The sequence below is a fragment of the Enhydra lutris genome, unplaced genomic scaffold, assembly GCF_002288905.1.
Source record: "Enhydra lutris kenyoni isolate GAN:26980312 unplaced genomic scaffold, ASM228890v2 scaffoldscaffold86, whole genome shotgun sequence".
Lineage (NCBI taxonomy): Eukaryota > Metazoa > Chordata > Mammalia > Carnivora > Mustelidae > Enhydra > Enhydra lutris.
Genome location: NW_019154170.1, coordinates 5,258,200 through 5,282,831, shown reverse-complemented (window position 1 = coordinate 5,282,831; position 24,632 = coordinate 5,258,200). Strand labels below are relative to the sequence as shown.

General features: G+C 65.4%; 1 protein-coding gene across 7 annotated transcripts; it reads right to left on the bottom strand.

The window, feature by feature from the left end:
- Window positions 1-613: 613 nt before the first annotated feature.
- Window positions 614-24,423, bottom strand: LOC111161704 (RNA exonuclease 1 homolog). Of its 7 annotated transcripts, none has more exons than XM_022525549.1 (16): window positions 24,229-24,423; window positions 9,091-10,823; window positions 8,201-8,305; window positions 7,240-7,450; window positions 5,131-5,294; window positions 4,694-4,825; window positions 4,473-4,596; window positions 3,623-3,736; window positions 3,321-3,458; window positions 3,083-3,196; window positions 2,891-2,964; window positions 2,591-2,701; window positions 2,103-2,218; window positions 1,868-2,006; window positions 1,585-1,705; window positions 614-1,506 (listed from the first exon to the last, which is right to left on the bottom strand). In XM_022525549.1, the coding sequence occupies exons 1-16, from the start codon at window positions 24,383-24,385 to the stop codon at window positions 1,418-1,420; spliced, it is 3,642 nt and encodes a 1,213-aa protein (XP_022381257.1). In that variant the 5' UTR covers window positions 24,386-24,423; the 3' UTR covers window positions 614-1,417. The 7 variants fall into 7 exon arrangements, with proteins under 7 accessions (XP_022381257.1, XP_022381255.1, XP_022381253.1 ...); XM_022525547.1 differs by lacking the exon at window positions 24,229-24,423 and adding exons at window positions 21,933-21,986; window positions 22,786-24,217 and having other exon boundaries at window positions 1,585-2,006; XM_022525545.1 differs by lacking the exon at window positions 24,229-24,423 and adding an exon at window positions 21,933-22,851.
- Window positions 24,424-24,632: the final 209 nt, after the last annotated feature.

Below are 24,632 nucleotides of genomic sequence, written 5' to 3'. Positions count from 1 at the left end.
GCTTGACCGAGTGGCAGGGGGCCCCCTCCAGGAGGTCCTCCCTCCAGCACCTGTGTGTTCCTGCCTCCAGACCTAGGACACTCCAGCACCTGCCCTCTCCGCCAGGTCATTTCTGGCTTCATTTTGCATTTTAAATGAACTAAAAGTAGAGACCTGAACAGCCCCGGCCCTTCCACCCCCACGAGGCACAATGATCCACAAAAGCCTGATTTCATCGCTGGGTGCTGTGCGCACAAGCCTGCCCTGGGAGCAGTGAACAGGCACACATGGTGGGTGGGCGGCCACCCTTCCATACCCCCCGCAGATTCTCAGCCCTGCGAGGGCGAGGCACGGTGGCTCCCTGGGTCTCCTCACCCCCGCCCCACCCCCCCGGGCCAGCCAGGCGGCTCCACTCACAGGACTGGGGTACCACCTCCTCCCCCATGGCGGTGCCCCCGGGGAGCCAGGACACCCAGGGATCTGCGTCTGCATCCCCAGGCCCGGGGACAGCTCAGGCACTGGAGGTGGTCCTCAGGAAGTCAGACAAGGATGTGCTCCTGCTTTCCCGGTCAGCGGCGGGTCCTGACCACCAGGCTCACCTGGCACCAAGACCACCACCGGACGCCACACGAGCTAAAATCCATATAAACATTTATTCTGTCCCTGCCTCGGGTTGGGGAAGGACTCAGGGCCCTGGGGAGGCTGCAGGCCTTTACAGACAGCCCCTGGGGAGGGTGGGGCTCCGGCCGGAAGACAGGGTCCAGAGGCTGAGGCGCCCTGAAGGGGTCCGGAAGGTGAGGCCCTGGGGGGGAGTGGCGGGGGGGGGGGTGGCTGGCTTGGTTCCCAGAGGTCACGGAGTCCAGTTCCCACCCGTCTGGCCCAGGCCAGGCTGGACTCTTGGTCCTGGTGGCTGCCCAAGTGCCAGCTTCTCGGTCCCCGGCCCCCCAACTTCTCCCCCCTCCCCCAACAGGGAAGGCAGCACCAGGGTCTTGCTTCTCCGAGTGGGGAAAAGACAACTGTGCAAGTCGCCAGGTTTAAATTACAAATAATAAAAATAACAATACAAAATAAAAAAAACCCCTGTCTTGAACACACCCACGAAAAGCCTGCCCGGCCGGAGAGCCAGGAGGCCTGGCTGCCAGGGACGCAGCGGGCCGGGGGCCGGGGGGAGCGGGGAACGTCTGTCCGGCCTCCTCCGGGAGTCAGCAGCAGTCTCCAGAGGACAGAAGGCAGGGGCGGCGCAGGGGGCTGGGTGGGGGACAGGGCTCCAGGTGGTCTCCGTGCGGGGCTCTCGTGCCACCAGCTCATCCCGCTCTCTCTGTTTCCATGTCTTGGCGACGTGGACAGGGTTAGCTCTCGAGATTTATTGCACTGTTTTGGAAGAGGCTGGGGCAGAGGCCGGGCCGGGGCCGCGGGGAAGGCGGGCGGGTGGCAGCGGTCACCGCTTGGTCTTGGCGTCTTCTCGGGTCTTCCAGATGACCAGGTGCATGCAGGCGCTGGCGTCCTCGCTGGAGCTGTGCCCGTCCACTGTGGGGCGCGGGGGGGCGGTGTGTCAGGGGGGCGCCCCCCCGGCTCGGCCCGCCACCCCACCGCCCGCCGGCTCACCGTTGTCCTGGATGATCTGTCTGAGGTAGTCGGCCATGAGGTTCCGCAGGGAGCGCTTGTACGGGAGGCCCAGGCGGTGCGGGAAGAGCACGGATGTGTCCACCACAGTGCTGTGGATGACCTGTGGGCAGGCGGCCGGGCACACACCACGGGGGCCCGAGCAGGAAGGGGCCCCACGGGACCACCCAGCCGCCACCCCCCACCGTGCTGAGCGCCCGGGGCCCAGGACAGCCCCAGCCATCCTCTCAGACCCTTGGCGAGCGTGGCCTGGGGCGAGCAGTACCTTCAGGGCCAGCAGGTCGCTCTCCAGGCTGTGTCCGATGAGGACGGTGTCGGCACTGAACATGCTCAGCAGGACGGCCTGGACGTCCCGGAGCGAGATGCTCGTGTCGGCAAGGTCAGCCTCGGTCACCCCTGAAAACCTGCAGCGCGCAGAGTTGGGGCCCGAGGGTAGTGAGGGAGGGTTCCGGGCTTCCCAAGCCGGGGGCGGGGAGGGGAGCGGGGCGGCGGGGCCCCACCTGGTGTTGTAGTCCACGATCTCGTTGTCCGGCTTGACAAAGGTGTCGTACACCACGTGCATGTCCGTGTCCACTACCGTGACGCGCGTCAGCTCCAGGCCGTACGTGGTGTAGGACTGCGCGGCCGGGAGGGCTCGTGTGACAACGCGCCCGCCCCACCCCACACCCTGGGGAAGCTCCCGGGGCTGCTCCGGGAGCCTGAGCTGTCGAGAACCCAGGGTGCCCTCACTAAGCCCCAGCACCCGCTGCACGCCAGGCCTGAGGTATGGCGGCGCCGCTCCGCGCGCCTGGGGCGAGCCGAGGGCCGAGGCCAGAGCCGCTCCGTGGTGGTGTGGAAAACGCCCGCTCTCCCAGCCCGAGCACCAGGGAGGCGGCACCCGCCGCGGGCCACCCTCTTCCCCGCACCTGCTCTGTCCTGAGACCCGCACCGACTCCAGGCTGCAGACGCGGGTGCCAGGCCGCCACTGAGCACGCAGCACGCAACTCACCATTTCACAGTCGAGGGCGAAGATCCCGGGGTGAGCGTCTTCCGAAAGTTCTTTATCGAAAGTCTTGACAAAGCCTTCGAGGTTCTCCTTCCGGCCGTCCTGCACGTGTTGCTGCGGGCGGCGGGAGGAAGGCCACTGAGGGCGGCGGACGCCCCACTCTTTCCAAGGCCGCCGTCAGAGGCACACGGATCAAAGGACAGGAAAGGGGGGTCAGGGCTCCGGCGCGGGCTGTCCCTCGTTTCCAGCCGGGCCGAGGCCGCTCCCACGGGGGAAGCACCGAGCGGGGCCCGCAAGTCCTACCTTGGCAACCTGACAGCCAGTGGAGCCAATGGCGGCTGAGCAGCACGTGTACTGGGTCTCCCAGCCGCCGGCCACTGGAAGAGAGGTGGCGGTCAGGGCCGGGCCCCCGGGCAGCCCAGCATGCGCCTCCTGCGCACGATGGGGACCCCCGACGGGCCCGGGCATTTCCAGTCTCCTTCCCGGGGTGCTCACCCCGGTTCCGGCGGAGCCGCCCCCAGTGGTAGTAGCACTCCTCCTCGCGCACACAGCGGCCAGACGCAGACACAAGGTACTCGGTGCCGCACCGGCAGCAGATCCGGCAGGACGCTGCGAGGCGGCGGGGGGGTGGGGGCTGGGTGCAGGCGTCAGGCCCCCGATCGCCCCTCTCCCCAGAGGCTGCTCCGCCAGCTGCCCCCCGCCGCCCCAGGCACGGGTGCTCGGGGCCACTCACAGTCCTTGGGCTTCTTCTCCTCGGCCGTGAAGATGACAGCCCCCCCAGGCCGCTCGGGGTGAGGGAAGGGGTAGCCGTTCTCTTTGAGCTGGTCCTCGGTGAGCAGATACTCCTTGAGGCGGCCATACAGGGCGGCCCCTGGGGACAGCCGGGACCGGTGGTCAGCCCACAGTAAGGCCGGGGAGGGCCAGGCAGGCGAGCAGGGGTGGGCCTGGTGGGGGGTGGGGGAGAAGTGCCGCCACCATGGCCACCACTGAGCGCTGGGGACGGCCTGGCTGGACCAAGGGAGGGACTGGGCTCACCTTTCAGGTCCTCCACTCGGGGGCTGCTCGGGCGGCTGAGCGAGAAGCTGGTCTTGGTGGCCAACTTGCCCCCCAGCACCATCTCATGGGACACAAGCCTCCGGCCGATGGTTTCTGGAGGTGGGGGGAGGGCAAACTGGGCTCGGACTCCCGAGTGCGCCCCGTCCTCCGGGGGGGGGGGGGGGGGGGCGGGGAAGGCGCGGGCCCCCCGGGGGGGGGGGGGGGGGGCCCGCCCCCCCCCCGGGCCCGGGGGGCCCCCCGGGGGGGGGGGGGGGGGGGGGGGGGGCTGTCAGGAAAGGCCTGACTGCCCGTGACCTGGGGGTGGCCATCCTGCCCCCACCTTAACTCTGGGGACCAGCTGCTGGTGGCAGTCCTAGGGGACAGGGGAGACCTACGGGCCTCCAGAGGCTCCGTGGACCCTGCGCAGGGGGAGCTGTGGGAGGCAGAGGTGGGAGAGGGAGAGCAGGGAAGCAAGCACACTGATGGCTTAATGTGCCTTCGAGAGGCAGGGGGGCTCCCGGAGCTGAAAGCACACAGCAGGCCCGGCTTCGCCCCTGAACAGGCCGCCCCACCAGCGGGGCCCCCGGCCCAGAGCCGCTCGCTGGGGAGGGCTGTCGACAGAAAGGAGAGGCGGTGGTGCGGGCACGCGGCCCCGGCCGTCTTCCGCAGAAGCCCGCAGCCCAGAGCTGGCACCCACCACCGGCCCCTCCCACGGTCTCTCGAAGGAAGGTGTCCCCACGCTCCGGGCGGCAGAAAGCCGTTCTGCCGCCCGGCGTCCCACACCCCGGCCCCGGGCCCCGCGCTGCAGGCGCAAGCACCCGGCCGCCTGGCACACCGCGGCCCGACCTACTGGTGAGCCGGGGCGCGGAGCTGGGGCCCAGGCCCCGCAGCTTCTTCAGCGCATTCACGGCCACGTTCAGGTAGATGGTCTTGCTGGGGCTGCGGTCGTAGGCCGCCTTCTCCTCGCTCAGCGCCTGACCACGGACACGCAGCTCAGGCCTGGGCTCCCAGGCTTGCGGCCCAGCAGCCACCCCTCAGCCCCGGCCCCAGCCCCCTGCCAGGCTCACGTACCTTCTCTATGGCTTCCTGGTTCGAGGAGCAGAACTTGAGGCACTCTTCAATGAACAGGTTGAGATACCGTTGGCGGATGACCGTGGGGACTTTGCCCCCAAACTCTTTCGGGATAATGGGCTTCTTTAAACTCTAGGGAAGACACAGATCTGTCGGGAGGTGGCGTGTCCCCGCCTGGTCCTCTGATGCATTTCTCGGAATCCCCAGGGCGTCGCGCACGCAGTGGACCCTGCCGGACACTCTGGGCTCCGGTGACCAGGAGGGTGGCCGCTGGTTTGTGGTGCCAACGGATCACGCTGGCAGTGTGGATGAGGGGGGAGACTGAGGCCAGGTGGGGGTGGGGCACATGGCCCCTGCGCCGCGCCCCTCGCCCAGTGTCTCTGAACCAGGCGGGGGGCAGGGGGTGGCTCCCACGGGGCGGGCAGCGGCGCGCTCACCTGTAAAGATGGGCTGTGGGCGACGCGCTTGGGGGTGATGGTGGTGGTGGTCTTGGATGCCATGCCTGACAACGTGCGCGCCTTCAGGGGCTGGCTGCCCGGCTCGGGGCCATTGGGAGGCTGGCTGCTGCTGGCAGCGAGGGCCCTCTTGGCACCTGTGGGGGCTGGCAGGGCACAGGGTGCGTGAGCGCAGGAGGACAGCACGCCCATCACCGAGCTGCAGAGCACCAGGCAGCCGCGGTCCTTCAGCGTCAGCAGGACGTGCATCTCGGAGCATAGGGGGAAGGGCCGGGCTGCGGGGCACGGGCTGTGGAAGGACATTAGGCTCTATCTGCTTCCGGGCAAGTCCATTGAGAAGGGGGAAACGCAAACGGGGCTCTGGAGGCCGGCTCAGGCAACGTCGCCACCGGGCTGGTCCAGCGAGTGGCAGGCCACGCGGGGAGCCTCTGCCACATGTTCCAGCCCCCGACTCCAAGGCGTTGACTATGAGAGGGACAGGCCCTGACTCCTGGGCAGAGGACCAGAGGGTATGGGACACCCCCGGCCCGGTCACTGTGACCAGCAGGCCTGCCCACCACCGCCTGTGTTCTGCTGCTCCCTTTGATGAGGTCACAAACCAAACAGTCTCCCGCCCCCCCCAACCCACGGAGGGGGGCACCCGCCTGCGGGGCCGTTTCCGAGGGCTGCAGGCAGATGGTGCGGGCGTGCGTGTGCTTGGGGCCTCAGACCAGCCCTGCTCCCGGGCCCAGCCGCAACAGGAGAATGGGAACAGATGAGGACAGCAGGGGGCCCGGGGGCCCGGGCTCTCAGGAACAACGCTGGCACCACCAGCCAGCTATGGCTCATCCCACAGCAGGGTCTGCCTCTGCCAACTTGAGCAGAGAACACGCACTTCTCAGGGACGGCAAGTCTCCTTCGGGTTCACTGAGACAGAAATGTCTCAGTGGCACGCGGGCTCACGACAAAAGGAAAGCCAGCACCGAGCACCAGGCAGGACTCCCAAGACCTCAGGTGGGTCCCACTGCCACTCAGGGAGGCGCCCCCCGTGCCTCCGAATGCCAGGCCCCCTGCCCCCAGCGCACATGGCGAGGCCCACGTGCCGGGACCCACCACGCAGCTCAGCCACGGGCAGCAGCTGTGGGTTTGAGAGCCGCCGCCCAGGCCCCACACGGTTCAGGGCCCTCGCCCTTGGCCGCAGCTACAGACCTTCAGCCAACAGCTCTCGCCATCAGATCCTAACTGGGGAGCTCAGGGTGGGGACGGATCAGAACACGCACAGCTTATCCTGAAGAAGGTTCCTGGCACCAGGGAAAGGCAGGGGTGGCTACGGGTACCTGCGTTCATAGAACCACCTCGTGGGGCCGCCCTCGGGCCCGGTTCCTCAAGGGGGTGTCAGAACCAGCAGCGAGGGAATCCCCCGAGAGCCGGTCAGACAGCAGGGGCCTCCCCCAGAGAAGCGCACTCCGCATCTGGACAAGGCCTCCTGAGCCCCCTCCAGACACCGCTGAACCAGAGACACCCACTGAGCGTCCCGCCTGTCCGACCACAGAGCCGTGACCCGGCTTCCCGAGTGCGGAGCGCACCCCACAGAGCAGGGGGAGGGTACCAGACCGCCCCCGAGGCCTCCAGACCAGGGGAGAGCCTCCAGTCACACGGCACACACAACCTCGCGGCCAGCTCCCTGTTCCTGGCATTGCCGTCTAGGGCCCAGTGCCCACACTCAGACCGGCCCCCAGGAGGCCACCGGCCTCCGATACCCGAGGAGCCCGGGGGAGGCAAGGACACAAAGACCAGGGGCAGGGACAGAGGGAGAATCCCAGGGAGACCTCTGGCTCGGGGCCTCAGAGGGAGGCTCTGGGTCTGTGAGATAGACAAGGGATGGGAGGCAGGCAGCCCTCAGACCCTCTACCAGCACCAAAGCCAGGAAAGGCCCAGGGCCACTGGGCGCATCATTATGCCTGACCGCTAACTGTCGGAGAGACCTTTATCCCCACCTCACAGGAAAGCACACTGAGGCCCCAGCTGGGCCCTGCTCAAGGCCACCACTGGTGGCAGAAGCGGAGCCTTGGGCCCTCCCACCATGCAGAGCCACTGTGCCCTGGGACTTACCGGCAGCCAGGCGGGGGTTGGGGACATGCGCTATCCTCCTCTTCTCGCCAGGGGCTGAGATGTGGATGGAGGAGGGCTTCTCCGCTGGCTGCTGGGTAGCCTGGAGCCAGTTGGCGGAGTCCCTCTGGGCCTGCTGGGCCCGCCGATAGCATACCTCCTGGGCGGTGGGAGGCCGGGCAGGGGGAGCTGGGCCTCTCCTCACGGGCTCCGCCTGGGTGATGACAAATCCCAGGGAGCGGCTATAGGCTGGGGGCACCCAGACAAGATCACGCAGGGCAAAAAACTGACAGTACGGCCAAGGGCAGGAAGGCGGGGGCTCCGGGGCCTGGGTATAGCCGGCTACCCTGGGGTTTTCTTCTGAGCTCTTAGATACCCAGGCTGGAACCAAGGAGCTCAGCATGTTAGGCCTCAAATTCATGTCTCCGAGCTGTCCCGGAGCGGATCACCTCGTGGCCCTGCCCTCTTGGCTTCTGCCTTCAGAATGCCCAGGCCGTGCCTCTGGCCCTGATAACAGGCACACCCACTCGTAGGGGGGGAGTCCCTGCGCCCATCCAATCCCGCTGGCTCCAGTCCTCTCCTGTCTCCAGCTTCACCCGGGGAGGGGTCCAGGGACTGACTCAGCCCAAGCTCCCAGGTGCTCCGCCTGGAGCCCCACCCTCTGGCCTGTCCTCCCGCCGGCTAGCTCGCCTTAGCCACCAACAGCCGTTCCTGTCTTCACCGCGGAAACCAGGGCTCAGAAAGGTTGGGCCACTTCTCTGGGATCACACAGCACGTCCCCCAGCCAGCACCAGGCTGGGCTGTGTGACCCCACTGGAGGACGGCCACTCCAGAGCCACCCGTCACATCACCCTCCCTGCCCTGTGCCACCCACCAGCAGGGGAACACGGGGATCTGGTTTCTGCACACAGAGGCCTCTTCTCTCCTGCCGACCTCTACTCAGGACCCAAAAGCAGATGCTCACCTCCTTGCCCTGCTTGGAGAGATGAGAAATTCTCCTCTTCTGCCCAGGGAACAGAGTGGTCAGCCCCGAATGCCCCTTGTCTTCGATCTTCTCTTCCGTGGGAGTCTGAAACACATACCCGCCCCTCAAGTGAAGCTCCACCCCTCGGGCCCCACCTCCCACACCAACTCAGTGGGCCCCATCCCCCCCAACACCAAGTCAGCTCCTAGACCTCCCAGATCGGGGGTGGAGGGAGGGGGGAGGCAGTGACGCACTCAAGGGAGGGGCTCCCAGATCTTGAGATACAACGTGGAGCCCTCACCTCCAAGCCCTGCTGGCTCACAGGGGAGGAAACAGGTTCCCCAGCACATCTCCTGCAGACATACCCCAGCCCAAGGGCAATGCGGGCCTTGGCCAAAAGGGTCTCCGGCCCAGACCACTGCCTCCTGCTCCCCTCCCTCGCCCACTCACAGGAGCAGCTCAGAAACACAGGAACCAGGCAGAGAAATCTACCGGGCACCACCTCAAAGGTCTGTAAACAGAGGAGGGCAAGAGAGAACCGGGCGGCCCTAATGGAACCTTGCCACCCTCCCAGAAGCCGTGAGTTGCAGCTTCGCAGAAAGCGAGCTCCCTCTGGCGGCTGGCATGGGGACATGTGCCAGCCAACCCAGAAAGGCTGGGGTCAGGTCAGGTTTGGGGGACGGAGGAGAGGGAGGGAGAGGTGGGCGACATACAGCCCAACCCTGCCTGGTCTCTGTGCATCTCAGAACACCGCCCGGGAGCCTGCTGGGTGGCCTTAAGCCTGCTCCGAGTGGACAAGGCGGGGGGAGGGGAAGGGGGCAGCAGTTTGTTCCCGTGGACCGGGGCGGCCCCGCAGCCGCAGGGCCCCCAGGTGTGGGGGTGAGGCTCACCTGCCGGGCCAGCCGGCCCCTGTCCTCCGTCTTGACGCTGGTGGACTCGTTGAAGATGCGCAGACACTCCTCCATGGGGTCCGAGTCAAAGTCGACCTCCTTCTCCAGGGCGGAGTAGTCCACACCCCCGCCCGGCCCAGAGGAGGACGAGGACGAGGAGGAGCACGAGGAGGGAGAGGCGGGGGCAGGCCTGGTGGGTGGGGGGGCCTTGAGGCGCTTGCGCGGGCCCCCAGCGGCCGAGCCGCCCAGGCTGCTGTCGGAGTCCGAGTCCGAGTCCGAGTCCGAGTCGGAGGTGGAGCTGAGGTGGGGCGGGGCGGCGGGGGGCGCCGCGGGTCCAGGGCCCTCATCCTCGCTCTCGTCCCCGAAGAGGTCTGCGTGGCTCAGGGCCCGCTTCTGCAGCTTCGGGGCGTCCCGGGGGGCCCCCTCGTCCAGGGAGCGGGCCTTCCGCTCGGCCAGCTTGCCTGACACGGTCTTCCCGCCAGTCCTGTTTGGCAGCTGGGGGACACCCCCACGGTCAGGCCGGCTTTTCCCTGAGCTGGCCACCGGGGTGGCTGAAGATGGCTTTTTCTTGGTCCCTTCGGGCGGCTCGGTCCTATGCCGGGGGCCGCCAGCCTGTGGGCCCTTCCGGTCTGCACAGGGCTTCCCGGCCGGCCTCCCGCGCTCTCCGTCTCTGCCCCTGTCCTTCTTCTGGACGCCGTCCTTGTGGCCGGGGTCGGGCGCTGCCCCACTCTTCTTCTTCTTGGGTCTTCCCTGCTTGGAGCCACTGGGCTCCTGGGAGGCCCTGGCCGGAGAGCTGGGCTTGGCCACAGGCGTCCCCCCAGGGTCCTTGGGGGGCTGCCCGAGGTCCTCCACGTCATACTGCACCGCCATCTCCTTGGTCTCCCGCGGGCCGCCCTCCTCGGCGTCCTGGCCCTCCCTGGAGCCTGACAGCCCAGGGGCCTTGCTCTCAGGGCCCGCCTGAGCTCTCGAGGGGCTGGTGGTGACAGGCACAGCGGCCGGAGTTGCGGCGTCGTCGTCGTCCGAGTCTGAAAACCTGGCATCACAGCCGGCAAAGGGGTCGCAGGGCTTCTTGAGGGCAGGCGTGTAGGGCTCGCTGCCGCGGGAGCCCCTGGGCCTTTTGGGGGCCCTGTCGTCCTTGGAGCTGGCCCTGCTGAGCAGCCGGGCGGAGAAGTTGGACAGTGGGTCATACTCCAGGTCCGTGGACGGCTTGGAGTCGTCCAGCACGTACTTGCTGCTGGGCACGGGGCGGCCGTGTCGCTGGGGCTGGCTCACAGCCTTGGGGACGTACTCCAGGGTGCCACCGCCCCCTCCACCTCGGCCCTGCCCCCGACCCGGAGAGACCAGCGAGTACTTGCTACCGGCCTCAGTGGCAGCGGCCAGAGGACTGGGCTGGTAGCTGGCATCAGGGCCTAACAGGCTGGGGCGGCCACCAGGGTTATAATCAAAGGACAGTGGGAAGGCGTCCTCGTCCAGGCCGGCGGTGGGGCAAGTGGCAGGGCCACGGGGCACCACGGCGGGGGCCTCGGCGGAGCTGTGCTCGCGGGCCGTCTCCAGGAGCTCTTGGTACCTCCGCTGCTCGAGCTCTACCTCCGAGCGCACAGCCTCGATGGCCTGGTTGACCAGCTCCAGTTCCAGGATGTCCGAGCGGGGCTCGTCCCCCCGGCCCAGTGCTCCATTCTCCCTCTGCACGGGGGGCTTGGGCAGCTCGGGGTTGTACGGATCATAACCGAGCCCTGAAATGGGAAGCGGGAGGAAAGAGCAGTGAGTGGGCCCGCTCGGGCAGCGGCGGCTTGAGCCCACGCTGGCCACTGCCTCAGTCCGTGCCTCAGCCCTGACGCCACGGCAAAGGGCCACGAACCAGCACAGAACCAGGACCAACTGGGGGGCTGGGCCTCCAGCAAACCCCCAGCGAGGCTCTGCCAGCAGGCCAAGGGCTCCAGAGTGCCCCCCCCACCCCCGTCAGTAGGCAGGCGGAGTGAGGAAGTAGAACTGGGCCCCAGAGGTACAGCTGCTTGGTCCACAGACCTCCCGGCAAAGGTCATGGAACTGGCACAAGGGAGGAGACCGACTGGACAAGTGCCATCCGGGAGCTGGGGTGCGGAGGAGAGTCCGCGGGCCCAGCCCAGGGTGAAGCCGTAGCAGGTACTTCCTCCCGCAGCGGAGGGCCGGCCAGCAGGCAGGGCACAGACGCAGCCGGCGCGGGGCAGGACGTGCACAGCTCACCAGAGTCAGGGCCTGGAGGAGGGGGGAGCAGAGGGCCACCCCGGAAGTGTCACCTGTAGGGCTCCCTGCAGATGCCAGGAGAACATGGACGCTCACCGCTAGGGAGCCCCACAATGCTTTTCAGGGAAAGGTGAGGCAGGAGAACGCCATCTAAGCCACGGTCCCGTGGTGGGAAAAGAAAAAAGCCTTGTATGTTCAGATCACATTCTGAGAACACCGAGTGGGGTGCAGCAAAGCTTACATCCTTTTTTTTTTTTTTTTTAAGATTTTACTTATTTATTTGACAGAGATCACAAGTAGGCAGAGAGGCAGGTGAAGGGGGAGGGGGGAAGCAGGCTCCCCTCGGAGCACAGAGCCCGATGTGGGGCTCGATCCCAGGACCCTGAGACCATGACCTAAGCCGAAGGCAGAGGCTTAACCCACTGAGCCCTCCAGGCACCACAAGCTTACATCCTCTTAATGTTTTTTAAAAGTTTACGATTATTGTTTTTTTTAGTACCCTCCACAGCCAACCGGGAGCTTGAATTCGCGAGCCCACCATCGGGGGTCACACGCTCTTCCCACGGAGCGTCCTGGTGTCCCAACCACGTGAGGTTCACACATGAAGAGCCCGCACCCGTGCCAGCGGCTGCGCTCCAGGCCCCGTGCTCGAGCCCCGCACGAGCAAACCAGCACTGTGCACAGGAAGCCCCTGGGCTGCGCTCACGCCCAGACGGGAGCACAGAAACGGAATGAAGGCTGAGCCAATGAAGCCCGACGTCCCCAGAAAGGGATGACGCGCCGTATTGCAACAGTGCGGGCAAGCGCTCCGGAATCTAGAGGTCGCCACCTGGAGCCGTCTGAGCGGCGCCCCAGCGGCTGGGTCGGCTGAGCGGCTGCCTCCAGCGCAGGCCCTGACCCGGGGTCCCGGGACCGAGCCCCACATCGGGCTTCCTTCTCAGCGGGGAGCCTGCTTACTGTCTCCCTTGTCCCTCCAGCCCCGACCCCGCTCGTTCTCTCTCTCACGTGAATAAAATCTTTAAAAGAAGAAAAAAAAAGGAAATCCTATCTGAAATTTTATTTATGTTCCTTCGAAGACTTTATTTACTTATTTGAGAGAGGGAGCGAGTGAGAGCACGAGTGAGGTAATGGGCAGCAGGAGAAGCAGACCCCCGCTGAGCAGGGAGCCCGACGCGGGGCTCGATCCCAGGACCCCGGGGTCACAGCCTGAGTCAAAGGCAGATGCTTAACCAATTGAGCCACCCAGGCACTCTCCTATCTGAAATTTTAAAATAAAATAAAAAAAAAACCAAAACCTAACATATGAACTTTTTTTTTTTTCCTAAAGACTTTATTTGACAGAGCATGAGTTCACGCAGAAGCACAGCAGTTCAGAGCAGCAGGCAGGAGGTGGAGGCTGAGGAAGGAGGCAGAGAGAGCCTGGCGCGGGGCTCGGTCCCAGGACCCTGGGATCACGACCCGAGTCAAAGGCAGACGCTTCACACTGAGCCCCCGAGGGACCCACGTATGAACCTTTCAAATCACTAATCACTAATCCCAGTTGCATGCCTGGAACTAGTGTAATGTTGTGTCCCAACCATATTCAAACAACTTTTTAAAAAGTCTAATCACAGATGACTCTCTAGCACCCTGAAAGCAAACCCGGCCAGATCTCATGCCCTGTGGTTGGAAAGTAGCAGCTGTTTCTCCCCTGGAGCCACAGGAAGGGGCCCCCCGGCCACCGCTGGAGTTAGCCCTGGGGACCAACTCTGGACCTTGGCCCTCCAGAGCCGTCAGAGGATGAGTCTGCGGTCTTAAGGCACCCAGGCCATGGTGAGGCGCCCCCGCAGCCCGAGCACACTCCAAGTAACATCACTGAGCGAGAGAGCACAGGGAACAGAAACCCGCCGCTGGCCGCCAGCCGTCAGGAGAGGGAGCTGTGCAGGGCCTGTGGCCAGGCCGGGGGCTACCTGGGGCCTGAGGGAGGAAGGGACCGTGGTAGGCTTGTTGCCTGGCATTTAACCTGGAATCTCAGCCTGGGCAGTAGTTACAGGAAAGGAAGTGATGCTTCAGACCACCAAGGACACACCAGGACTGTGAGTCAGAGATAGGGAGGCAAAGTCAGCGCTCACCATCACCGAGCTGGGGCGCCAGGGCAAGGTCAGCTCGTGCCTCCGTCACAGCTGGAAACTCCCAGACATGGGGTGGGGAGCCCGGGGCAGAACTCACAGCCACCCCTGGTCAGAGACGGAGGGCTGCCCTCCCAGCCCACCCCGCCTCACAACCAGCCCAAAGGCAGCAACGGGAGACCCACTCTGGCCCAACGCTGCCTGAGTGAACAGAGGCAGTGCCCTCCCCTCCGAAGTCCTGGCTGCCAGCAGACAGAGGCCCGGTTGGGCCACAAGCTGGAGGGGCACTTACTGGGCACGTGCACGGAGGGGCTGCACTGCTGAATCTCAAGGGGGCCTCCAGCCCACCTCATGGGAATACGCCCCCCCCGGGGCTGGTCACAGATGAATGGGTGGGATTCTCCCTATCCTTGCCTGGGAGAGGGGCTTCGAACACTACGCACATCCGGGGCACCCAGGGGGCTCCGTTGGTGAGGCGGCCGCCTTCGTCTCAGGTCGTTCGTGGTCCTGGGAGGGAGCCTCACATTGGGCTTCCTCCTCGGCGGGGAGCCTCTTCTCCCTCTGCCCCTCCCCCTGCTTGTGCGCTCTCTATTAAATAAACAAATAAAATCTTTTTTTTTTAATGTAACTTTTTTTTTAAAGATTTTATTTATTTATTTGACAGACAGAAATCACAAGTAGGCAGAGAGGCAGGCAGAGAGAGGGGGAAGCAGGCTCCCCGCCAAGCAGAGAGCCCCATGCGGGGCTCGATCCCAGGACCCTGGGATCATGACCCGAGCTGAAGGCAGAGGCTTTAACCCACTGAGCCACCCAGGCAAGCCAAATAAAATCTTTTAAAAAAATTTTTTTTAAATTTTAAAAATGCACATCAGCCAGGAGCCCCTCAACCCTGTTTCAAAGAAATGAGGTCAGGGGCGCCTGCGTGGCTCAGTGGGTTAAAGCCTCTGCCTTTGGCTCAGGTCATGATCCCAGGGTCCTGGGATCGAGCCCCGCATCGGGCTCTCTGCTTGGCGGGGAGCCTGCTTCCTCCTCTCTCTCTGCCTGCCTCTCTGCCTACTTGTGATCTCGCTTTGTCAAATAAATAAATAAAATCTTTTTTTTTTTTTTTAAGTAAAAAACAGAAACAAAGGAATTGAGATCAGAGTTCAGACCTCAGGCCACCTCACAGTTCGAAAGGAAGGGTTTCCCCCAAGCGGAGGTGTGCTTAGGTCGAGACCCCACAGGAGGGAGAAAGAAGGGTCTGTGGAGGCCCGAAGGCTGCCTCATTAACGAACACCCCTCGTTAACTCAGGGGGTAGGGGGGACCTGAGGCATGGAGGGGGGCTGTCTAGTCTCTTACGTTGGAGCCTGTAACGGGCATCCTAAGGGCAACCCCACCGGGCCCACCCCCACGAGCCTCCAGGCAGCCCGGCCTCTCTGATGGGGAGGAGTCCCAGGAGCTCAGACTCTGAAGCGGGTGCAGCTCCTGGCTGAGCCCAGTCCAAGCTCCCAGTCCCTTGATGTGAGCGTCCCCGAAGCCCTGCCCATGTGGGCCGTTGTCAGCCCCAGCTGGAGGCGGCCTGCCCAACCACAGAGCAGAAGAAACCACACTCAGTGGGCCTACGAAGGTCAAGGCCAAGCCCCAGCCCCCCTGGGGCCTCAGGTTCCCTGCCGGTACTATGAGACTCTGTCAGCAGCCCAAGGGGCTCCAGACAGGTCTAGAAGCTTCGAGCACAGCTGCCCAGAACTCCGTTACAACCTCATGCTTCAAAGTGAGCACACGGGGCCCAGAGTTCGGCCCACTGAACCCCAGCCAAGTTTACCTAAGGCTTCGGGGAGGGGACCTTCCTGGGATCTAGCCCCCTGCCCTGCCCTGCTTCAGAGGGCCGGGACCTCGGAGGGCCTCTCAGAACTGAAGAAGCTCCCCAAGAAAATGTTTTACAAGCTACAGGGCGTTCCCGGGGCGCTGCCCACCGATCCGTGGGAGCACATTGGAAGGCTTCGGGTAGGTGGCACCGAGAGGTCAGGAATGGCCGTGGGGCGCCCTGGACGCACCTAATTCTCAGGGGATTTATCTGGATGGAAGCCAAGGAGCGGTTCCCTTGAGGGTCTGCGCCTGGTAAGCACGCATTTGGTAAACAAAATTAACTAGGCTATTTTTGCCAAATACCCCTTCCCATACCCACACCCGACCGCAGCCCACTTACGCCCCACGCCCCCCAGGACCTGCCCAGCCGGAAGAGAGCACTGCCCTCCCCCTGCTCTGGTGTCCTGCCACTCTCTGACCGCCCGGTTCTGGGACAGGCTTCCAGCACGCCCGACAGCCGGCGGGCTTCCCCAGCCCCACAAGGGAAAGCCAAAGCCCCACCGTCCAGGGCCACGGCCCCGAGTGCAGGAGCCCACATGGGGCCGGCCGAGAGTCGCTGTGCAGACCACGAGGGGCTGAGTGGGCCACAGACAGGGCAGCGCTGCCTCCCGAGTCCTGGGCAGCCGCCTCCAATCCCTCCCAACCTCCCCTCGGCCAAGCGACACCCTATCCTGGGCCCCTTCTGTGCGTCTGCGCCCACTGCACCGCAGCTCCAGAAAACACGGAGCACCCTCCTACAGAGGCACGTGGGGTTAACAAGACAGCTGAGCACAGAGGCCCCACTGGGGGAGGCCCCCGCGCCCCACCATAAACCCCAGGAGGCGCTCAGGCTCGCCCTCAAGATCGTCCTGCCCCCAGTCTGCCCATTCTGCAGATAAGGAGGCTGGGTCTCGGAGCCGGGCTGCTCCCTAAGCTTCAGGCAGCTGGCGAGAGGGCTGACCCCAAAGCCTCGGTCCTCCCCGCCCGGAAAGCAGTGCTGCCGCTGCCAGCCGACCTCGTCTGCCTTCTGAAGGGCTGGCTGTCGCCCCAGCCCTCCTCCTACGCTGTCCAAGGTCCAAGGATGATAAGGACAGCTGCACAGCGGTCCCACCCGGGCCTCGAGCCTGGATAAGACCCCAGCGGAACTCTCCTCCAACCCGGGGGCAGCCAGAGCCTGGGGACCCTGCACGGGGGCAGCAGGGCGCAGGGAGGAGACCATCCCCACGGCCCTTGAGATAAGCAGAGCACCAGGGCTAGTTAGCAGAGAGGCCGAAGCCGTCCGGGCTCCAGAAGCTACAGAGGCGCAGAGACCGCGCAAGGAGGAGGGGGGACCCCCTGGTAAGGCCACAGCGGTAGAAAGGACACTGGCTACCCGCCAGCCCTGGCGTGGCTGGGATGCAGGCAGGGCCAACTGGGGCTCATTCTGGGCTTTTCTGGCCAGCCCCCAAAAGGGGCCAGAGCAGCCCCGCCCCAGGTCTGCAGAGGGGCTCACATCACTACTCCTCTCTGGGCCCAGAGTCTCTATTCCTGATGACCTTCCTACCCACCCCAGGGTAGGATGCCCTCACCCCCCACTCCTGGACATCCCAGTGCCCACCGGACAGGGCAGGAGCCTGAAGCCGGGGGTCAAAGTACCTGGCCATCCACCCGTCATTCTGGAGCAGACCGAGGAGTTCTGGGGCCACCTGGGGCACCCCGACATCTAGGAAGAAAAGAGCGACAGCCAACAGAAGAGGTGCTCAAGAGGGCACACGAGGGGGCCCCTGCTATGTGCCTGATGAGGAGGCTGGTCTGCGCCAAGGGGAGCAGGGCCTGGGGTCCACCTCTGCCTCCAGGGCAGGCTGACGATGCTGGACGGCTCCACACACCAGCTCAAAGCTCCGAGCCCCGGACAGCCTCCCCTCGCTGCCCTCCCCACCCCAATCCAACCCCCCCCACCGCCCGAAGCAAGTGCAAGGGCTCCAGGGGAAAGAAAAGAAAAGAGGGCCCCAGACAGCCCTGAGACCACCACCTGACTGGGCTCTCTCTGGCCATCACAGGCCACACACAAGGGAGCCCCTCCCCCCGCCCCCCGCGGCCTGATCCCGGGAGGACCAGAACCGAGCCTGCTGGCAGGGAACCACAACCGTGAGGGGCCTCCGCTGCGCTGCAAAACCACAGGGAAGCCTCGAGGGCAGAACGAAACCACAAAGAGCACTCGGAAATACAGGCGAGCAGCGCGCAGCCTCCCACGCGCGGCCAGAGGGTACCTGCCCTCTGCTGCCCTCATCACCAGCCCATGAGGGCCACCAAGTCGCTGGCACAGTCCCGACACAGAGAACATAGAGGGTTCTCTCGCGCTGGCCCTAGTACACTTCCAAGTCCGCAAACGTGGTGGCGGGTGGGAGTCCCGGGGGTCGCCTTCCCCCACGACGGAGGCCCAGGAACACCGCAGCATCTTCAGGGTGAGGTGGGGGGTGGCGAGAAGGAAAGCCACACCTCTCGCTGCCGGTCGTGGACCACAGAGCCGAGACGGGGGGAGCCAGATGTCCCCTAAGAAAGAGCCTACGCTCCAAGGCCACACGTGAGCGTCGGTGCCTTTTATCACTTGACCCACACGTAGGTGCTGGGGGGTGGGAGGACGAGGGCAGGCTTTCCAGGTGGGCCAGCCCCCACCCCTCCTTCACACAGGACCAGATTCCTGCCCGGAGCCCGATGCCCTCTGCCTCAGCAACTCCTCCAGGCAGCCCTCCAGGATCCTCCCTATAGAACGGGTGGGACGAAGTTGCTCAGACAAGCCTATGCTCTTCCGCAGGTACCCAGTACAATGCTGGGGAACGGGTGCATGGCGAGGGAGGCCCCAGGGCTTTCCGGTCCTCCAGAAAAGGCCTCCAGGAACAGTATACCCCCATCCTTGCTCTTTGAGGCTCCCCCGACCCACTGTGCTAGAGGAGGACACAGATCTCTCGGGACAAACAACTGTTTTGTGTGCCCATTACCTGGGAGGGGACGGTTCTGGCCTCTAGGACACACAGGGACAAGAATGACCAGGATGCACCTGGAGTGAATGTAGTCCCGTGGCACTCAGACACGCCATCCCTGTCCCCTTCCTGGGCCTTGCCCCCTCCTTGTCCAGCCGCTCCACAGGCTGACTGCCTGGCTCCCCTCCACACCCAGGCCGCAAGTGAGCTGGCTGGTTCGTGGAGTGAGTGAGCGAGTGAGTGAAGGAAATCCTGACCGCGGGCCCAGGGGCCCCGTGCCTTGAGAGCACCCGCACCCGCACCCCTGGACACAGGCCCCTGTGGCGGCCGGAGGACACAGTCCCTGTGGCACAGACAGCCCCCCCGCAGCCACACAGGAAAGCCAATGGGCCCTGAGCACAGCCCTCCATCGCCATCTCTGGGCTGGACTGGGGAGGACTGGGGTGGACTGGCTGGACCACAGCAGCTTCCAGGACCATCAGGAGTCAGTGATGCCTGCCGGAGCTGCTGGGGACGGCAGCAACGCAAGAGAGCAACGACCCCTTCCCTCCCACCCTCAGTCTCTCCACACCACACAACAGCACATTCCAGGCCTTCCACTGCCTTGTCTCCCAGCCCCAATCTCCTAGATTATCATCCCCGTTCCTGCTTCCAGCCACCAGGCAAACTTCTACTCATCCTTCAAAGCCCAGCTCAGGAATCACTTGCTGGGGGACACTTGCCTGATGTCTGCAAATCCCAGGGCCCACGGTGCTCTCTCCTGGACCCCGGGCCGTATCTGCGCTGGGGGACACCCACCCTAGGCTTCCAGAATGCCCCCCCAACCCGCACCGGCCCACAGGTATGCGATGAATTCAGACACACCCAGAAGACGCCGGGGCCCAGGTGCACCTGCGAGGGAACACGGGTCCAGGCCCAGCCGCGGCCTGTGCAACGGCCAAGCCCCACCCTCAGGGTGCCCGGGTTCTGGGCCCCCAGCAGCTGCCCACCCTGTTTTCCTCCAGCAAACGAAAGCCACGAGTGGGAGGCAGCTCCCCCGGGCCTGCCCCCGGCCAGCCTGCCGTGGCCCGGCCCTCCGCACGGCCACTGCCAAAAGCCTCTAGCTAGGAGAAGCCGCCGCACCACAGGCCCCGGATGGCAAGCACGCACACCCGGTCCCCCGAAAGGCACCGGCCAAGCACAGCACAGACTCCGGAGGGCACAGCTCACCGAGGAGCGGAGCTGGGAGACCCTCCACGACCCCCGGCCTGCAGTCCACCCTGAGGGCTCCCGGCCTCAGTGGCCCGGGCACCTGTTCCCGCTCTTGGCTTCCTTCCTGGCACCCAGCTCTTGCTGTGCGTCAGACCACACCGCCCGGCCTCCCCACTGCACCGGCCGGCGGAGAGCGGAGGACTCGCGCAGGCCCTCCTTGGCGGCACCAAGCGTGGCTCTGTAAAGTGGAGCCAGGGTGCAGAGGGAGCGAGGGGACAACAAAGCAGGCAAGAACGTTCCCACGTCTGCCCACGGAGCGCCCAAGTCATTACCCGCTTCACAGAAGGGCCAACGGAGGCAGAGGCGGCGATGCTGGCTGGGGGGGGGGGGGGGGCGACCGCCCCGACCGCCCCCCAGGACAGGCTCTTTGCACAACAGAAAGCGAAGCCAGACCGCCTTCCCTTGGGGCTGCACTGCCGTGCCCGGGCTGCAGCTAAGGAGCCTGCTCCTGTCCTCGGAGCCCCTGGAGAACTAAGTGTGGGGCACGCTCAAGCACCACGCGCAGCCCCTGCTCCCCCGAACCCCCGCGGGCTGTGCCCACCACCCCTGCCCAGCCAGGCGCAGAGCAGGCTCCGCGCGCTCACCTGGCAGCACAGCCGCTCCAGCCCGAAACCAACCTGCGGGTATGGGGGAGGGGCGCTCAGGGAGCCGTGGGGGCTGAGCAGCAACCCCAGGCCCCCCCACCCTGTGCCAGGAGCAGCCTCCCCAGACAGCGCCCAGCATCCCCTGGGGGCAGGACCGCACGGGGAGCCCCACTGCTCTGCTAGCGCGGAGCAAAAACACTTTAAAACCCCAAAGCAGCTGTACGTGTGCGGCTCCTCCCAGGTCAGGGGAGGAGGGCAGCTTGCGGAGATCTCAGGCTGTCCGGAGGGGCTGCCAGCGGCAGGACGCCAGGGGCGGAGGCCCAGGATGGCCTCTCGCCTCCGAAAACAGAATCCAACGTAATCAGCGATGCAGGACCACGACGCACAAAAGCCGCAAGGCCTCTTCCGTGGGGCGGGGGGGGATGGGGTGGGGGGGGTGGGGGGCGCCATCTGCAGCTGCGGGGTCTGCCTCGGGCGACTCACAAAGCCCCCTTCCTCCGACTGTTCAGCACCTCCGAGGTTTTTAAAACGAAGGTTACTCCGAGTCAGACATTGCTCCGAGTGGTGAGGAAAAGGGCCCCGAAGAGAGAACGCGGGGGCTTCGCCTGCTGGGACTGCTGGGAGCGCAGCGGCAGCAAGGCCCGGGGTAAGCGCATCCGGGGCTCTGGGAAGCCCAGGACCTCGCCTCTGAGCCCAGCCGCGCCACAGCCAGAACCACCCGACAACAGAACCGCCACCACCACCACCAGCTGAAGCGTCTCCTCGGGGAGGCCTGCAAGGCTGGGTACCTGGGGGCGGCCGCATCTGGGGGGGGGGGGGGGGGGGGGCGCTTAAAAAGAAAGTCAGGTGGCCTTGCGAGAAACAGCGGATGACCAAGAGACACCGGGCGATGCCGGGAACACGCGCTGCTGTCACGACCCAGGCAGGGGGTGCTGCGGGCACAGAGCAGGTGGGGGCCAGGGAGGCTGCTCCGTGCTTTCCGGCCGGGGACACACACTCCCACTCCCACGCCCGCACCCGCACACACACCCACGCCCATACCCCCCCACCCCCCCCACCTAGAGCTCGACTGGCCCCCATGGCCAGTTTCCACTCTTCCCCCAGCCAGCTTCAGAGCTCCCGGCCCAAACGAAGCCGGAGGCCCAGTGGGTCAGGCTCCAGGCCACGCTGCCCCGGCTAGCAAAGGCACTGCAGGCTCCTTGCACACCATGGCCAGGCCTCCAGACACAAAAGGCGATGCTGCCCTCTGCGCAGTTTCCTCTCAGGATCTGTTCTTTCTCAGTTCAGGGAAGACAAGTCCCCCCGGCCCTCCCTTGTGCCGAGGAAGCGCCGGACGCAGGAGGGCGCCCTTCCCTCCCCTCTCCGAAGACACCAGCAAGTGCTGCTGGGAAGTCGCCCCCATGAAACCCCGCTGGCACGCGGCCCCCAGAGGGAGCAGCTGACAGGTGGCGGGGCCGGCGGGCCTGCCCAGCGCCGTCGTCCCCTGGGGGCTGCCTGTGACCACGGCTGTGCCCCTCCAGCTCCAAGTCAGCCCACAGAGAAAACACATCCCGCCCTCTACGGGGAAGCACTGCTTTCCAGTTCCGTCCCTCCTCGGCCTGACTTCTCTCCACACCATAAAGGGCCCTACCAGGGGAGGGCTGTCCCCCCACACACAGCCCTGACCACACCCGCCTTCCAGCCTGTCCTCAGGTACTCCAGTCCTGCAGCTCTGTCCTTCCCAGGCTCGCTGTTCCCGGCCAGCCCGAGGGCCAAGCGCCGAGCCTGACACACAGAGGGGGCCCCCCGCTGTGCGGGAGGGACACACAGGTGCTGGGCAGCGGGCACTGGAGGAAGGTGATGAGTGTGGCAAGGGCCTGACTCCCCAGACTCAATCCCATCCCCCACTTACCAGCCATGCTCACCGGGAGAGTGGCTCCCCATCTCTGGGCCTCAGTTTCCTCATCTGTAAAATGGGGACAATCATCCCTACTATTGAGAGTTCTAGAGAGCCTGCCGGAGTGTGCACTGCCACAACTGGGCAATGCCACACCCGAGCTTGGAGGTGGGAGTCCTGAAGCCCACACCGGGTGGGTGGGCAGTGGGGCTGGGTCTGCAGGGCCGGAAGCAACAGGATCCCCCTGCCCAGCCCCCTCACAGGACTCAGACTCTGCTGAAAGGCTCAGGTGCCCACTGGCCCAAGACCAGAGGTGCTGGGCCTCACAGGGACCCCCACAGCCCACCTGCAGGCAGCTCCCACCCAGCACCTTAGCAGCTCTGGAGCTTAAAAATGAGTCCAAGCAAACCTGGCCCAGCCCACCCTTGCCAAAGCACCTCTGCTTGGCCCACGCACACCTGGCCTGCTGCAGCCTCTTCCCGCTGGAAAGAAACTTGTCAAAATCTGGAGCAGGGGAAGCTGAAAGGCAGGGAAAGGATGAGGCACCCACTCTCCCCTGGCCTCTGCAGAAGGCAGCAACCCCATTAGCACGCCACAGAGAAAGAAACAGAGGGTCCAAGAGGTCCCACAGCAAGAAAGAGGCTGAGCTGGGATCTGATCCTGCCCCTTGCAGGGGAGGCAGCGTCCTGTCTGAAACAGGCCTTCCCCTGCCCTTCCTTTCCTGCAAAGAAAAATGAAGACCTCCTGGGGAAAGGGGCAGGTGGCGGCATCTTTCCCCACGGCAAGTGGGGCACACATCGCCAAACGGGTTCCCTTTGAGAAGCCAACTGGCCACCTGTGAGGCAGAAAGAAACGTAAAGCAACTTACCATGGGAAGAACACATGAGGCGAGAAATCACACCCCAGAGTTCAGGCGGCTGGAAGGCAACTCGAGGACCTGGGGCCAGGTCGAAAGTCAGCGGCATGGCGGTGTGGTCCTGCCCTCTCCCAACGCTTAGTAAACCGTGAGGAACCCAGAAATCAGGGGACTCTTTGCAAAGCGCTACGCACAATGCCAACAGGTAAGTACACGGACCGAAGACCCTCACCGGCCGAGCTGGGCGCCAACTCCTTCGTGCTCCCCCCACCGTGCGCCGGCCCCGCTGGAGCCGGGAGTAGCAGGAGTGGATTCCCCGGTACCAGTGGGCACGGGTGTGTTTTCTCCTCAACAGCAGGCTCCTGGCGGCCACACTCGAAGGTCACGCCGCTCTGCACGCCCCGTGCCCGGCACAGGTGAGGGACCAAGGAGCGCTTGCATCTGGCTGCCGGCAGCACTGCAGCTGCCAGGGGGCGGAGCAAACTTACGTGACAAATTAGAAAATCCTACTTTTCCTTTCCTGACAAAGTGGAAAACTAGGCCTGTAATCTGACTGCAGCCAGTGCGCCCCTCGTTCGAAGAAGGTGCCACAGCAATCGTTTCTCACAGTGAAAAACACAGATGAAACTTGACACGGATGGTAGGAGGAGGTCGGGGTCTGACGGAAAGGGGGAGCCAGTCCTGAAGGACAGAGGTCACCGGTGGGAGCCTGGATTTCCCTCAGAAACAACGACAGCACTTCATCCTTTCTCCGAGCCTTTCCCTGCGACGCCCCGTTCCTACAGTCTCAGCTCAAACCCCACCCGCCCTACAAGAAGCCTGCCTGAGTCCTCCCCGCTTTCACCGAGCCCTGCCACGACAAGGACAATCACCGCGGTGCGACGTGCAGTCCACCGACAGCTCCGCGCAACCGAAAGCAGGTAATTCCTGGAAGCCTCCTCCCCGTCCCGTCCCAGTCCTCGGGCTTTCACTTACTCCCCGTCCAGTCGCGCCGGACACACAGTAGGGACTCCCAAGACCCTCCTAACGGCACTACTGGCGACAGCAGTGGCCGCTCCCGGAGGCGCGGAGGCGAAGAGCAGCGCGGCTACAGACCGGCGCGGCCGCAAGGCCCTGGCGCTGGGGGAGCCCGGGCGCGAGGAGAGGCAGGAACCCAGGGCCCGCCGACCGGTGCCGGCCGCGCTCGGCGTTCGGCCTGCGTTAGCTGCACACCCGCGACAGCTCCAGGAGGGCATGCCCCTGGCCGGCTGAACCGCCTGCTCCCGGAAGCGAAGGCTCGCCGACATCCCGCGCCGTGCACCCGGCCCGGCGGTGGGTGGTCCCGGGCCCGGCTCGGGAGCCGACCGACGCCCACCGGCGTGCGGAGAGCGGCCTGGGCCGAGAACCGGGCGCCGGGAGAGCGCCGGCGGCAGAGTCTAGGCTGGGCCGGGGAGCCGAGCCCCGCTCGGGCATTACCTGCTGCGGGGGGTGCCGCTCCGCCGCCGACAAGCGCGCCGGGGCCCCGGGCCCCGCGGTGCCGGAAGTGGCAGTAAGGCCGCCGGCAGGGCCCCCCAGGCGCCCCAGCCCAGTAGGGGCAGTCGATGGCCCGGAAGAAGCCGGTGGAGCGTAGCATGGTCCGTCCCGAAGCGGGACCCCGGCCCGGAGCCGCCCGGGCCCCCGGGCCGCTCACTGGCGCCGCGGTCGCCGCCGCCCGCGCCTCCCGGACCCCGCGGCCGCCATCTTGCTCCGAGGCCCCCGCAGGCCCCCGGGACGCCGCCGCAAGGGACCTCGGGAGCGGCTGCCCGCGGCGCGCCTGATCAGAGACGCGGGCCCTCGAGGGACAGCGGCGCGGCGCGGACGCGCGGGCTGGGACCGGCGTC

Excerpts from the sequence above, each read along its gene's own strand:
- LOC111161704 (XM_022525544.1), bottom strand. The coding sequence starts at position 22,788 with ATGGTAAGTTGCTTTACGTTTCTTTCTGCCTCACAGGTGGCCAGTTGG. Across the intron at positions 3,737-4,472 it reads CTCCGCGCCCCGGCTCACCA|AAACCATCGGCCGGAGGCTT; the intron begins GTAGGTCGGGCC and ends CCCCACCTCCAG. Across the intron at positions 2,007-2,102 it reads ATCGTGGACTACAACACCAG|GTTTTCAGGGGTGACCGAGG; the intron begins GTGGGGCCCCGC and ends TGCGCGCTGCAG.